At 36.9% G+C, this 13,559-nt stretch overlaps 2 protein-coding genes across 3 annotated transcripts; both read left to right on the top strand.

The window, feature by feature from the left end:
* The first annotated feature begins 2,164 nt into the window (after positions 1-2,164).
* On the top strand, positions 2,165-5,046 carry LOC113717810 (uncharacterized). 2 transcript variants are annotated; one of them, XM_027242624.2, is made up of 5 exons: positions 2,165-2,368; positions 3,164-3,476; positions 3,766-3,822; positions 3,900-3,947; positions 4,701-5,046. In XM_027242624.2, exons 2-5 carry the CDS (start codon positions 3,213-3,215, stop codon positions 4,938-4,940), a joined length of 609 nt encoding a protein of 202 aa, XP_027098425.2. In that variant the 5' UTR covers positions 2,165-2,368; positions 3,164-3,212; the 3' UTR covers positions 4,941-5,046. The 2 variants fall into 2 exon arrangements, with proteins under 2 accessions (XP_027098425.2, XP_027098424.2); XM_027242623.2 differs by having other exon boundaries at positions 2,166-2,368; positions 3,718-3,822.
* A 485-nt stretch (positions 5,047-5,531) lies between these two features.
* Positions 5,532-9,927, top strand: LOC140021555 (probable polygalacturonase At1g80170). Its single transcript, XM_072072663.1, has 9 exons — positions 5,532-6,478; positions 6,887-7,015; positions 7,231-7,401; positions 7,496-7,516; positions 7,617-7,824; positions 8,192-8,273; positions 8,427-8,535; positions 8,998-9,114; positions 9,313-9,927. Exons 1-9 carry the CDS (start codon positions 6,224-6,226, stop codon positions 9,616-9,618), a joined length of 1,398 nt encoding a protein of 465 aa, XP_071928764.1. The 5' UTR covers positions 5,532-6,223; the 3' UTR covers positions 9,619-9,927.
* The last annotated feature ends 3,632 nt before the right edge of the window (positions 9,928-13,559 follow it).

The following is a 13,559-nucleotide window of genomic DNA, read 5'->3' as shown; positions in this document are numbered from 1 at the left end:
TGGTCATATATATCTATATTTTTTAAAACCTTCCACCCTTCTCACATTTTTTAATTGTTAAACACAAGATTTGAATCCTAAATCTAATAACTGGAAAAAAAAAATCTAAAAAACCCTCCCCTGCCTAGCCCAATGGTTAGCTCATTACTTATTGTCTCGTTTTCTTCACTCAAAGCTTGTCATTCGAGTTGTTCATCGGCTCTATGTAGTCGTTACTTTATCCTCAAGGGTTCTTGATGTCGTTTTCAATTTCTTCATTCCCTGTCATAATATGAACGAATCTCAAGCCACCCAAAATTCATCAAGTACAAGACGACAAGATAATACCCTAACACCTACTTGTTTTTCATCGTGGCCTCCCAAGAATGACTAAATGAAACAAATAATCACATCGCATATCGAATATGTCTTTAAAAATCGCAGAGTTTTTTTCTTTTTCAGACGCGTAGAGTTGAATACTACAATTTAGTATTTAAAATTCTTTTGTTCATCTTATAATATAACTCACCAAATACGAAATGTTTCACATGATTCACATGGACCATCTCCAACCAAGAACCAGGTCCACAATCAAAATTTACGTGAGCCCACCTTCAATTCAAGCCCCACGTTTTCCTTCCTGCCAATATCCTTCTAAAGAAGCCGTAATCAAGACCACCTCTGGTTTGAGGCTTTGAGCAATCTTTGGTCTGGGCACTGCGGCCCTTACCATCCAAACAGAAGCTTAAGGTCCGTTTGGGCAGTGTATTTTCTAGATATCTGTTTAAAATTTTACTCTACTTCTTTTTCATCAAATAAAACTTTACTGTATAATTTATTGGAGTTTCTTTTATTATACAAAACTAGTAGTTGAAGCGCATCCAGCGCATATGCAACCAATAAAAAGATATTAAAAAATATTAATATTATTTTTTATTTGTAAGTAGTAGTTTAAAATAATTCAATTGGTTTATTGTTTTATAGAAACGATAGCAAGGGAAGTGATAGTTAATATAACAGGGAGTGGTTGTAGGAGGTAGGTAGTTAAAATGATGCAAATTGTGTTTTGGAAATAATGGTAGATTCTACAATACATTATATGTTATAATTTGTTTATGCAAAATCCCTTCCTCCGCTTTATGTATTGCAAGATAGTTAAAAATAGTTTCATTGGTTTATTATTTTAGAGGAGTGGTAGCATTCTGTCAGGGAAGTGATAGTTAATTTAATGTGGAAGAGTTGTACAAGATAGGTAATTAAAATGATATAATTGTCTTTTAGAAATAAGGGTAAATTAATTAAAATATATTGAATAACACAATTTATTTACGCCAAACCCCTTCTCTCGCTTTATATATATTAGTCGAAAACACCCAACATCTTGGGTTGACAGGTACTAAATACAATACAATTGAGTTCAGTTTTCAGGTTCCAAATACAATACAATTGAGTCAACAGTTACAAAGACGATGTAGGTCTGCCTAACTTGTACTGTGCACTAATTTGACTGTGATTAACAGGAAGTGTGCTCTTTAAAGACAAAAACAATTTTTTGAAATAATTGCAAATCCAAACATAGCCCCTATTTTTCCAAAATACCCCTTGTTCCACTCCAACCACCACCTATGTCATTGGCAACCTTCACCACCCACCCCCACTATCTACCTCCACCACCAAAACCTTATTTAATATAACAGTTTTTGCTTTATTTTAAAACTTGTGGGTGGTAAAAACTAAAATACTACTAGTGTAGGTAGTGTTTTATCAAAATTTTGTCCTCCTAAAACACCCCTCTAAAACAATGCCAAACAGACCCTTCAACAGCTCGTGTAACAATCGCCCTGTGTTCTGTTTGTTTCAGAAAAATACCCGGAGAGGGATGGATGATGTCCGTGACCAATGACGGAGCTAAGGGGGACTAAATTTTAAAAATTTTAATTTATAATATGTAAATATATGCGTAGAATAAAATTGATCCCCTCTAATATTTTACAATTTTAGGTTTTTTATAAAAGTTTATAATTAAAATTAATATTTAAATGTCATATATTTGAATGAATAGAAATTATTTTGAACATAGCATATTAAAAAAATTTTGGCTAGAAAAAAAATCCTCGCTCCGTCGCCGACCGTGACGTAGCCGCCCGTTGTTTCTGTGCTGCTGCCAGCAAAAGCTACTGTCAATCTTAATCCAGACTCGAACGCAACGGACAAAAGTTTCGTGGCACATTTGTAATTAGCGAACAAAGACGTGTTTACGGTTAGCTGCATTTTCTGCCGTTTAGCTGCCAACAAACAACCACAGCGACACCACACAAGCTTCTCCTCCATTGCTCTTCTCTCAGGATACGGCAATCTCACGCCTCCAGGAATATTAGCAGAATTCAAGGTAATTCCTATTTTGAATGCTAATATATCCTCAAAACTCTCAACTCTTCGTATGTTGATATAATGACCACCTGGGTTGGTTACGTCTTTCTGATTAGTGCTGTGGTTTCGTGTTTATTTATTTCACCATACCATGTTTGCATGACTCTAAAGAGTCGCAAATTCACTGGATTTTATTATGCAGCTGATAAGTAGTAGTACCGGGTAGGCCTTCTTTTTTGGGCTTAGTATTCTATTGTATGCTTTGAATTCTAATTGCTAATGTGTTCTGCTATTATCTTAGTTTCTGATTATGGTAATTTCTTAAGTGTTACTGGTAGTGAGTGAATTATGTGATCTAATTCAAGCTGTTATCCCTTAAACTGGAGATGGTAGTCTGTTTTTCGCTCTATCAAGGACGTCAGCTCAGGATTCAGACTAGATGAAGCCTGGGAAATTCAAGTCTCTTGTTTAAATATAGACACAAATACACATAGCAAATTGATACGATATGAGGAAAGCCATGTGCCAACTCTCCTTTTACCCTATTAAACTTTTGGGTGCTTCAATAAAGACCGGAAACATATTTTTCTGAGTAATTATTAAATTGATGCAAACTTGATATATTACACGTGATGCTTACTTTCCCGGTTTTCTGCTTTCGGTTTGTGCAAATCGTTCGGTATCATGCATTCAGTGCATCTATACTGGTTTGATATAATTTGGATGTAATTTTCTAAATCTTGTTTTGGAGAGTATAAGTGGGTTGTGGTGGCTGGTAGTTGTGATTGTTGATCGAAATTGTTGCTATGAGCAGGTAACGCTTTTCGAGAATAGGGAATTGTCTGTGTGTCCTAAAGGAAGCAATGGGATCCGAGGGGACAAAACAGACAGTAACAATTCATGTGACGGGATTCAAGAAATTTCAAGGGGTTGCGGAGAATCCTACCGAGTTTATTGTCAATAACTTAAGAAGCTATGTCGAAAAGAGAGGATTGCCTGCTGGTGTCAAATTAGGAAGTTGCCTAGTTCTTGAAACTGCTGGAGACGGTGCACTTCCAATGCTTTACAAGGTCTTGGAGTCTGTGGTCCCTGTGGACGGTAGTTTGAGTGATGAACGAGTTGTTTGGGTCAGTTTAAAAATTGCTCATGATTTCGAGAACTGAGGATCATACTTTTATTTGCACTTTTCAATTTGAATTTATTTTAACAACTTGATGTTTGAGAGATTTCAATTTAGCCACCTTTTTTTTTTCTGATTTTATATGGCTTCTTCGTCTTTCGTTTTATTTCTAATTTATTTTTTCCTCATATTTTTGTAAGAAATGTATAAGATTTTGCAATTTAGAAGTCCTACTTCACTTTTTTCAGCTTCACCTGGGTGTAAATAGTGGTTCACTGAAATTTGCCATTGAACAGCAAGCAGTAAATGAGGCCACTTTTCGTTGCCCTGATGAACTTGGATGGCAACCTCAGGTGGATATAATGGTTTTTGGATCGAAGTGATGTTGATTCAACAATGGTTGAGGCTAATGTTTTCTTTTTTCATCCAGCAACTGGTCATAGTTCCTGGAGATGGAGGAATAACTCAAACTAGAAAGGTAATTTTCCTTTGTTGTTTGCTCAAAGTCATTGTCTTGTTTCATGAGATGCACAGTTCCACAACTGGTAGTTACTATATGTTAGATAATGTGATTAATAATTAGCACTTAATCATGATATATAGCCCAAGTGGTACTAACATGACCTGGGCATCCTGTGATTCTGGGTTCGTTCAAGTGCATTTTGATTTGATAATGGACAAGTCATTTAGCATCTATAAGGCATCTTGCAGTTGAATCATGTCAGTGAAGGAAAGTAGATAATAAGAAAATAGATGAGCTTCACAATTTGAATGCTCCAAGCCAGCATCTGCATTACCAGTTAACTGATTAAAAGTTGCTGAAATTTCTGCCCAGCTGAAGACTAATAAAATGCAATTGCCTGCTGCAGGACATAGTTTTTCAAGGATTTATTATATTTTTAGCCATCCGTACAGAGCTTTGAATGCACGTCATTTTTAGCGAAGAAATGCATTAGTCGTCATGTAGTACTTGAGTAGACACTTGTCTGGAGTTGCTTCTGGCAGTTAAACAGTTGACCTTGAGGTGCTCGCTTCTGCCATGCTGTAGTTATCATCAACCCTAATTTAAGACACCCTGAAGCAACTTTGTTTTCTTGTTGATTTGGAAAAATCCCATAATGGTTTAATGAATTTATGTGAATGACTTAAGCCAACCATTTTCTTCAGTTGCTTTGTATTCACAATTCTCTCTCTTATTTGTCCCTAACTTAATTTGTTGTGGTTGTTGAAGACATCTTGCTCTGTTGACGCAATTCTACAGTACTTGAAGAAGAAGGGCCACGATGTGATGATATCTTATGATGCAGGCCGTTTCGTTTGTAATTATGTATACTATCATTCTCTCCGTTTTGCAGAGCAGAAAGGCCATACGTCTCTTTTTGTCCATGTTCCTCTGTTTTCCAAAGTTGACGAGGGGAAACAAATGCAATTCACACTAGCACTTCTGGAGGCTATAGGATCGAATTGTTGATATACTAGCTTGAATTTGACATATACTTTCTTGTGTTTCTGTTGTTTTCTTCTTATGTAATACACACTGATGTGTAAAACAAGAAGGTTTGGCTTTCCTTTGGTTACTGATCCTGGAATGTCTCTGATGTTTCTTCTCAGACTGAATATATATATATATATATTCGGTGTTCAACAAATAATTGCATTTTATAACTGGACTTTCCATTTGAAATTAAATTCTTCTACTGCGTATAATGTTGCGGTGCAGGTAAGAATTTTTCATTTTTTTCCCAGATAAAGAAAAGTCGTTCGTTCAAGGGAAAGAAGAACTATATCTTTAGCATCTGTCAAAAGAAAACTACTAGTACTTACTATCTTTAGCATGGACAGAGCAAAAATTATGAAACCAGGGGACCTTGCGAGAATGAAAAGAACAACAATAGTAACTAGCCTGCATCCCTTCTCTATAGCTTGCTGTCATGGACAGAAGAAAAGAGAACGTGGATTAAAAAAAAACGGCAGATATGATTTAAATGATGAAATAAGCAAGCGGAACAATTTGTAATTGGAAAAATTTAACGAAGAAAAGTTAAAGCATTAGCACCGTGCTTTAGCTTAAGATCAAATATCTGGCATTGAAATTCTCCTGGAAAATGGGAAGTTTCTAGCTTAAAAATAATACCCTTTACTGTTAGCGCCGCTCACTATGGAAAAACAGAGGATGCAAATCTGCAATCCACTTAATTTTCTCCACTCCAATTAAGTGACCTCAAAAAGCCTAATCAAGGTTCCTCTGTCTCTCTCTCTCTCTCTGATTGCCGATTCAGCTCATTGGTTATGTAGGTACAAGTTCCAGTGATGACCTGCGCTCATGCACAGGTGGGATCCTCGTCTGTGACCTTATGCACAACATCAAATAAAAGGATGCAAGTCTTCTAAATCAGGAAAACGGCGGTGGGCTTTCTGGCGATTAAGCATTTTGGCAGACTTTTTAACGGAAATTTTTTTTTTTTTTTTTTTTTTGGTTTACTGGTCGGTTTCACGACTATCAGTACATTGGGGGGCCTGTGGATGAAGAGTAAAGCGAAGGTCTTTAAACATTTTTCAAACCTTACACTTGAAGTGTAGGCATATGGAGAGAAAGTGTTAATACCTTCATGTACTTTCAAGCCAAGCCAGATATTACCACACACAATTTCCCTCTTTCAATTCGTAATCTGAAGATATATATTAATCCCCAATGGCCTCATTTTGTTTATGTAAATCAAACAGTCTAGCAAAGCACTCAGAACCCATAAAAAGATGGCCAAGAAGTTAGTTTTTATTTGTGTGCTTGTTTTGCTTAGTCTGACAGGTAAAGGTGGAGCAGGAGCAAGGTTTTCGGAGGAGGCCAACATTTTAAGGAAAGTTGAGGATTTTGACGTTGAAATAGGAGGAGGAGATGACGATGTTGAGTTCCTTGAGGAGCCATTTTGGGCAAGTGAAAGAGGGAACAAGGTTCTCGTCAATGTGGATACCTTTGGTGCTGTTGGAGATGGAGTTGCGGATGATACCCAGGTGACTGACTATACACAACTTCTTAATACTCTCTTACCAGCAGCAGCGTGTTCTGATAAAAGTAAATGCTCGAAAGTCCAGTTTCTTTCATTTGCTGATATGCATGAGAGAGGTTAGAATATGAGGGGAAGGTTCTTATGGGATTTTTTCTTTCATTTGACTGGTCTGGGCTATGTATCTCAATCAGAAAAAAATACACTTTACTGAAATATCATAGAAACAAAAATATGACAGTTTAGTTCAGTTTAAGATAATCTGGATTTAGACTTTTGGACATTGCGATATATTTACTGGAACCAAATTTGACGGTCATTTGAACCAGCCTAATTCATGATTCTATTAGACATATACTTAACTGGTCACTTCTTGCAACTTCTGGTTAAGACTTTCGCTCTATACTCTTTTCAGGCATTTGTAAAAGCATGGAATCAAGCTTGTTCTACACGAGGATCAGTGCTTTTGGTTCCCCAAGGGCGGCGTTATCTAGTGAATGCAACACGATTTAAAGGGCCTTGCGAAGGCAAGTTAGTGTTTCAGGTAGTAATTTGTGAAAATCTTTACTTGATCCTTCGCTGCATTGAGAATCCTTTTTTTTTTTTTGAGTAGGGGAGGGACGAGATTTAAGTGCTGCATTGAGAAGAGAATTCTAATCTTGCGACCACGTCCTATTTGAGACTTAACTTTTTTTTTCCCTCCCCCCTGTGCTTATGTTTATTGTGACTAACCAACTGCTCTTATGAACTTCAATCCAGATTGAAGGAACAATAGTTGCACCAACCGAGCCCAAAAACTGGGATCCAAAAAACCCACGACTTTGGCTTGGTTTTTACAATGTCAGCAAAGCTCTCTTCCAAGGTCATGGAGTAATTGATGGCTCAGGAAGCAAATGGTGGGCAGCATCCTGCAAAAAGAACAAGTCTAATGTAATTCTCATTTGTTACTAACATATGTATTGCCTACGATTGCTTTAGAGAAATACTGACATTTTGTTTTTGTTGTTCCTTTTCCTTTTGAAAGCCTTGCAAAGGAGCTCCAACGGTAAGAGTCTGATGATGACTTCAAACAATAACACATGAATGATCCTTGTACAGAACAAATAACATTTAAATGATTTGTTGGGGGTAACTATTTAATGCAGGCGTTAACTATAGATTCAAGCTCAGCAGTTAGGGTGAAGGGCCTTACAATTCAAAATAGCCAACAGATGCATTTTGTCATTTCAAGATCAGACTCAATACGTGTAACAGGTGTAAAAGTTTCCGCTCCAGAGGACAGTCCCAATACTGATGGAATTCATATCACTGAATCAACTAACGTGTTACTCCAGAATTGCAAAATAGGAACAGGTCCTACTTATCTGCCTTATTATCCTCTCATGATTTCATGAGATAGCAACATTCGAGCTTGTGATAGATCATTCTCAAATCCATCTGCTTCATTTATCTGATGAAGACGATCTAGCAATTTATTGAATTGGATATTCAGTTTCCTATTCTATCAATTAGCTCTTAGGTAATCTAGTTTGTTTCATTTTTTGTAAATTCCCGATGAAATAAGGTGTGAAAGATCGAAATGTAGAACTCAAATGAGTGGCTTGACGAGTACATTTTACAGAAGGCCCGCATAAGAAATCCACTTTTGCATCTTGCTGCATGTTCTTGAGCTAGCGTCTAGGGGACTAAGCGCTAACATAATCATTTTGGTGATCTGTAGGTGATGACTGCGTCTCAATTGTTAATGGAAGCTCTGATATCAGGATGAAGACAATATATTGTGGACCTGGTCATGGTATTAGGTATCTTAATTCTTAGAAGTATTTCTCAATCAGTTAAGGCTCTTTGTAACTACAGTTGAGTCTCAAACTGCAGCATCATATTTTCACGTTGAAGCAATTAAGTCGAGAAGCTTTAACACGGTACTGATGAGCCTCTTTGTTGAATGGCACCAGTATAGGAAGCCTTGGGAAGGACAACTCTGTTGGCATAGTGACGAAAGTGGTTCTAGATACGGCGTTTCTTCGAGGTACTACGAATGGCCTCCGGATCAAGACTTGGCAGGTAGCTTTTCCTTCTGAAGTCGTAGCAGTACTTAGTATTATGAAGATACTAGTTGTACATGGATGCTGCCACAAAAATGGAAATGAAAGCTTTGGATCTTATTTTCTCCTTTCGAAAAGGGTGCAGCACCTCATTGTCGCTGCAATTTCAGCAAGGCTAAATGTGTTTTAACTAGCTAAGACAGGATATCAGCATGCTAAGTCCAAACTTTGTGGCATGCAACAACTTGAATTCACTCCCTCAAAGAATGCTTTCTCTTAGATTGCTAACTGACAAGAAGAAAAGGAAAAGTGAGGATAATTTCTTGAACACTCTCTCTAGTCCTTCATAAAAAGACACAATAATAATCCTTTAGAAAAAGAGACTATTAGAAGAAGTTAATTTCTGCTAATCATAGCACGTCCAGTGCTCAGTGTGGTCTTGCGATGAGATGGAGAATGATTAAAAATGGTAGCTCTGCAGGGAGGATCTGGGTATGTTCGAGGGGTACGATATCAGAATGTGAGAGTAGATGACGTTTCAAATCCCATTATCATTGACCAATTCTACTGTGATTCGCCGACGCCTTGCCAGAACCAGGTATGATTCACCCTCCAGCTTCATGGTTTTCCAGAATAGCTGGTTAATTGGGAACCAGAAGGACTTTGTATTTTCTGCTCTCTTTGGTGAATAAACTCTGAATGGTACTAAAATTCAACCAAAAAAAAAAAAAAAAGTGCAGGCAATTGTTTATCTACTCATCCTTAAAATATCCTGACAACGACTTTTTATATCCAGAGTTCTGCAGTTGAAATAAGTGAAATCATGTACAAGAACATTAGCGGGACTTCCAAAAGCAAAAACGCCATGAAATTTGCATGCAGCGACACGGTTCCTTGCAGCCACATTGTGCTGAACAACATCAACCTAGAATCTAGGGATGGTACCGTAGAGACTTATTGCAACTCTGCCATAGGGTTTGGGTATGGATACGTGCAACCCTCTGCGGAATGTCTGACCTCATCAGACAAAGAAAAAATCATCAAGCAGGAGCCTGAGCTTGCCCAAAACAGCCAACGCTATCTCATTCACACTGAATTGTGATGCAGATGCGTCGTGCAACTGCTACTGCATGACTATATATACTGGATAAGTTCTACGATTAGGTGCGGAGGATAATACTAATAGTATACCATTGGTTGGAGTCACCTGAGATTTCAAGTTCCCATCGAGATTTTACAGTGTAACTGTGTGTCTTCTAACTTTACCGGGATCATGCTGGATCCAAGTCAGGAGACTAGTAAAACAGACTACATTATTGTAACACTATATAATTTTTTCCGGTTTAAGTTGTAATACGATATTGTTGAAAATTTTCAGTTAAATGAGATTGACTACAATTATGCGAAGTTTTGATCACCATCGTACGTGCATGCAAATTATTGAGAAACTGTTCCCCTTGAAGTCGGTTTTCTGATATCTGGGAACACCAAAGATTCACTTGCATTGCAGAGCGACAAAAGAAACATCCATTGTCATTGCACATGAAGATATGTTGCAATATGCCAATCTATAGAACTTTACAAGAAGAAAACTAACAGTAAGTAGTTTCGCTGGAGCAAATAATGTACTTGTCGGTCCAATTAAGATTTGATTAATGCTACCAAAAGAAAACATCTTCTTTGCTCTTCCTACCTAAAAGGACCCGATCGAACCGACCCGATCCTCCTTTTTTTTTTTTTTTTTCAAAAAAAATTTATTTTTATTTTTATAAACTACTTGAACACTAAAAACAGTACGTACGTGGACTAATGCATTAACTGAAGTACTGAACTAAGATACCAAATTAACAAGATACTACTGTCTTGTAAAAGATCTCCTGATCGAGTTTGGGAGATATGCTTAGAAGATTTTTAGCAGGAAATTCCTGAAGTTGTTGTAGGAGGCCTTTTGTGGTTTTGTATCAAAAGTACAGGTGGTACTATAAAATTGAACATGGACAGTATTATAGTATGGAAGGGAGCATTAATTAAAGTGTGCCTGGCCTGTTGGTGTCCCAACAAATGTTTGTATGTTTGGATAGGATTGACATAGGAGTAGATACTATTAAACTTAAGAAGGAGGAGACCAAATTAAATACGTGCCTGTAATTTTCAAAAAAGCTGGGCAGGCAACAAGAAGATTTTAGTATAGTTGTTAGACCCATGATTTTCATAGAACAAATCGACAATCAACAACATAAAATCCCTAATTTTATGGCTAATTGTTATATGGCATAATAATCCATTTCCTACATATGAATATGATAGGGGGTCCCACTAATTTGTCTTCTTTTCCCAAGTGTTTTTACTCGTCGTCCCCCACCTCCAAACGCAAAAGATATATGCTAGTACTAGTAGTATATATGACAAAATAAAAAAGAAAATCTGGGAATCCAAACTGGGTCCAAAATGCAGTTCCCTATTCCCATTGGTGGCTGTGGGAGGCCATTGTCACTTGTACAAAATGGGATGTGAGGGGCCTGCCCGAGCCCTGAGCCTGGCCATTTTTTTTTTTACTTTGGAGGAACATGTTGGTAGTGACATTATTATTGTGTATATGAAACTTACATTAATATATACTTTATCCTTCATATATATATATATATATATGTTTTAACTTTTGGAATATATATATATATATATACACACCTAAACCTAATCCTTGATGTACGTACCAAAATTACTTTTGCTGTAGATTTATTTATCCATCCATCAGAAATACAAGAAGGTGTGTGTGTGGCCCCAGGATCAGTGAAGATGATGATATTGATGGTGCACGTGCTTTGGTGTACTGCTGATTGCTGATTATGTGGGTGTACTGCTGGGTCATGAGAGCTTCCTTGCATTATTGGCCAAGTCATGCGGTCGGCACCCAAAAAGCAATCAGGCCTCAATCAAAGAATATATATACATTTATTGCAGAAACATCGATCAGTGTCCTCAAAGAAATCCGTGAATACCATTGGATATGGTTTCTGTTGTTGGCCACGAATTGATAAGAGCCTAGGACATCGAAACAAGCAGGTGAGGACAAATCAGTTTTTTTTTTGGGTTTCGATATACAATTTAAAAAAAAAAAAAAAAACACTTGATCATTCACAGAATAAAAACAAATTGTCCAACTGAAGTTTCACATGCTGAGCAACAACAAACACCACCAAACCATGAACCAAGAAAACAACGGCACCACCACAACAACCAAATTATATGTATTGGTGAATCCATTTCATCGCTTGAAAATGGCGGCAACTTATTATGTTTCCTCTAAGAATTGGAAACGTTATTGCTTTCAACACACGTACTTCCTCAACAATCCGTGAACCCACGACACCTTTTCTTTTTCCCTCTCGTTATCTCGCTACGTTAGGCCAATCTCAATGCTGTGGAAATTTCTAGTATATATGGATCAAGAAACACATGCTAGCATAAATCTGTTTGCATAAAATCTGATTCTCATGTTTACCATTAGGGTGTGCGTGACAGTAGTACTTGACCAGTTGACCACATGCTCGACGTACGTGATCTTCAGCTACAACAAGAGTGCGTGGTTAAGAATAAAAGATCGAATTGTCTCTTAATCAGTCTGATACTCATCCATCCAGTAATTTGCAATTTTTTTCTTCGGTGTATATAAATAAATTGTAATAGGGGAATGTAATAATAAAATAAAATTTTACTTTGATATGCATCCCCAAACGTTTTCCCACGGACGGGGAAGAAGATTGAATTTGAAGCACAAAAAAAAGTTTGCAGCCGCAGTCGGTCACAAATCAGCAATCAGTAAGCTCAAAACATCCCGTGCGTGATGAAATTCACGAGAGGGCCCCAAAGTTCACGAGAACTCATGTTTCTCCTACAAACAAAACAGAAGGCTTAGAAGGCCCAACTCATCGCTCTTAATGCACGTGTATTAATGTTAATGAAATTTATTAAGCCATTTTCTTTTCTCCTCTGTTTACAATTATTCATCATCCCATGGCATCAACCAGGAAAGATGATGCCTGCTGCTAATGGACATGTAAGAACTTGTATCCACGTAATTCCGAGTTTAATCATAATCAGTACAGTATTTGCTCTTTATAAATTTTATGTAATTAAGGGTTAGAAGGAAAGATAATCAAGGGTTGTCAAATCTGATCTTACGATAGGTTTAGTGGACTGCACAAAATCCGAGGTCTGATGTAGTCCATCCAGGGTCGGGCTCCACTGTGCAAGCTGAGCTCTGTCCCATTCAATTCCGTTCATATAATTTTTATTATATTTGGTGTAAGCTCGTACAATTTTGGTGTAATTCCCAGCTTAAAATTTTATGAGATTATACCCGATATATATGTGAGACCGCTGATCGGTTTATTTGATAGATCTATCTAGGCAGCAGGTCTAATTAAATTGCTATGTTTCTTCAAATATTTCCTAGCTCTAGCTAACCCGTCCCAGGGAAGTGGCTTCCATTTGACGTCTCTTGTTGAACCAGACAATTCGACCATGTTTATAATAATATTTGTTATGGAGATTGGAGGTCTAATATTTCTATATTAAAAAAAAAACAGAAAACGGCACCAGATATAATTTGAAGGGATGTCAATTACATGAACGAAAACATACTAAAATCACCTTAATGCATACTAAATTAATTTTATACCAAGTTTTAGCTCGAAAAAGATTAATATTTTCTAAGGTATGGCTGGTGCTTTTTCATTTTCCTCCACCATCGAGGACGCAAGTTCTTTGAACAACATCAGAAAAAAATTCTGTTTGGATCCACTAGTTTTTCAAAAATTTTTAAAAAGTACTTCTAAAATGTACTCTAAAAAGTAGTCTAAATTTTTTTTAATATTCAAAAAAATCCCAAAATATATTTTAAAAACTCTACTACTCTTAAATATTCCAAAATATTTTCTAAAAGTATCCCAAAATATACTCTGACTACTATAGTAAAATTTTTCAAAAACACCCTAAAAAATAGCTAATTCAAACGGAGACTTTTCCAAAACATGTGTATGG

This window comes from Coffea arabica, chromosome 11e, assembly GCF_036785885.1.
Source record: "Coffea arabica cultivar ET-39 chromosome 11e, Coffea Arabica ET-39 HiFi, whole genome shotgun sequence".
Lineage (NCBI taxonomy): Eukaryota > Viridiplantae > Streptophyta > Magnoliopsida > Gentianales > Rubiaceae > Coffea > Coffea arabica.
The sequence above is the reverse complement of the archived record's forward strand: the minus strand, read 5'-3'. Positions and strand labels throughout refer to the sequence as shown.

Bases quoted from the DNA above. Each gene is read 5' to 3' on its own strand.
- LOC113717810 (XM_027242623.2), top strand. From the start codon at position 3,213: ATGGGATCCGAGGGGACAAAACAGACAGTAACAATTCATGTGACGGGA. The intron at 3,823-3,899 runs GTGGATATAATG...TTTTTCATCCAG, and splicing joins AACTTGGATGGCAACCTCAG to CAACTGGTCATAGTTCCTGG. The intron at 3,948-4,700 runs GTAATTTTCCTT...TGGTTGTTGAAG, and splicing joins GAATAACTCAAACTAGAAAG to ACATCTTGCTCTGTTGACGC.
- LOC140021555 (XM_072072663.1), top strand. From the start codon at position 6,224: ATGGCCAAGAAGTTAGTTTTTATTTGTGTGCTTGTTTTGCTTAGTCTG. The intron at 7,402-7,495 runs GTAATTCTCATT...TCCTTTTGAAAG, and splicing joins GCAAAAAGAACAAGTCTAAT to CCTTGCAAAGGAGCTCCAAC. The intron at 9,115-9,312 runs GTATGATTCACC...TTTTATATCCAG, and splicing joins CGACGCCTTGCCAGAACCAG to AGTTCTGCAGTTGAAATAAG.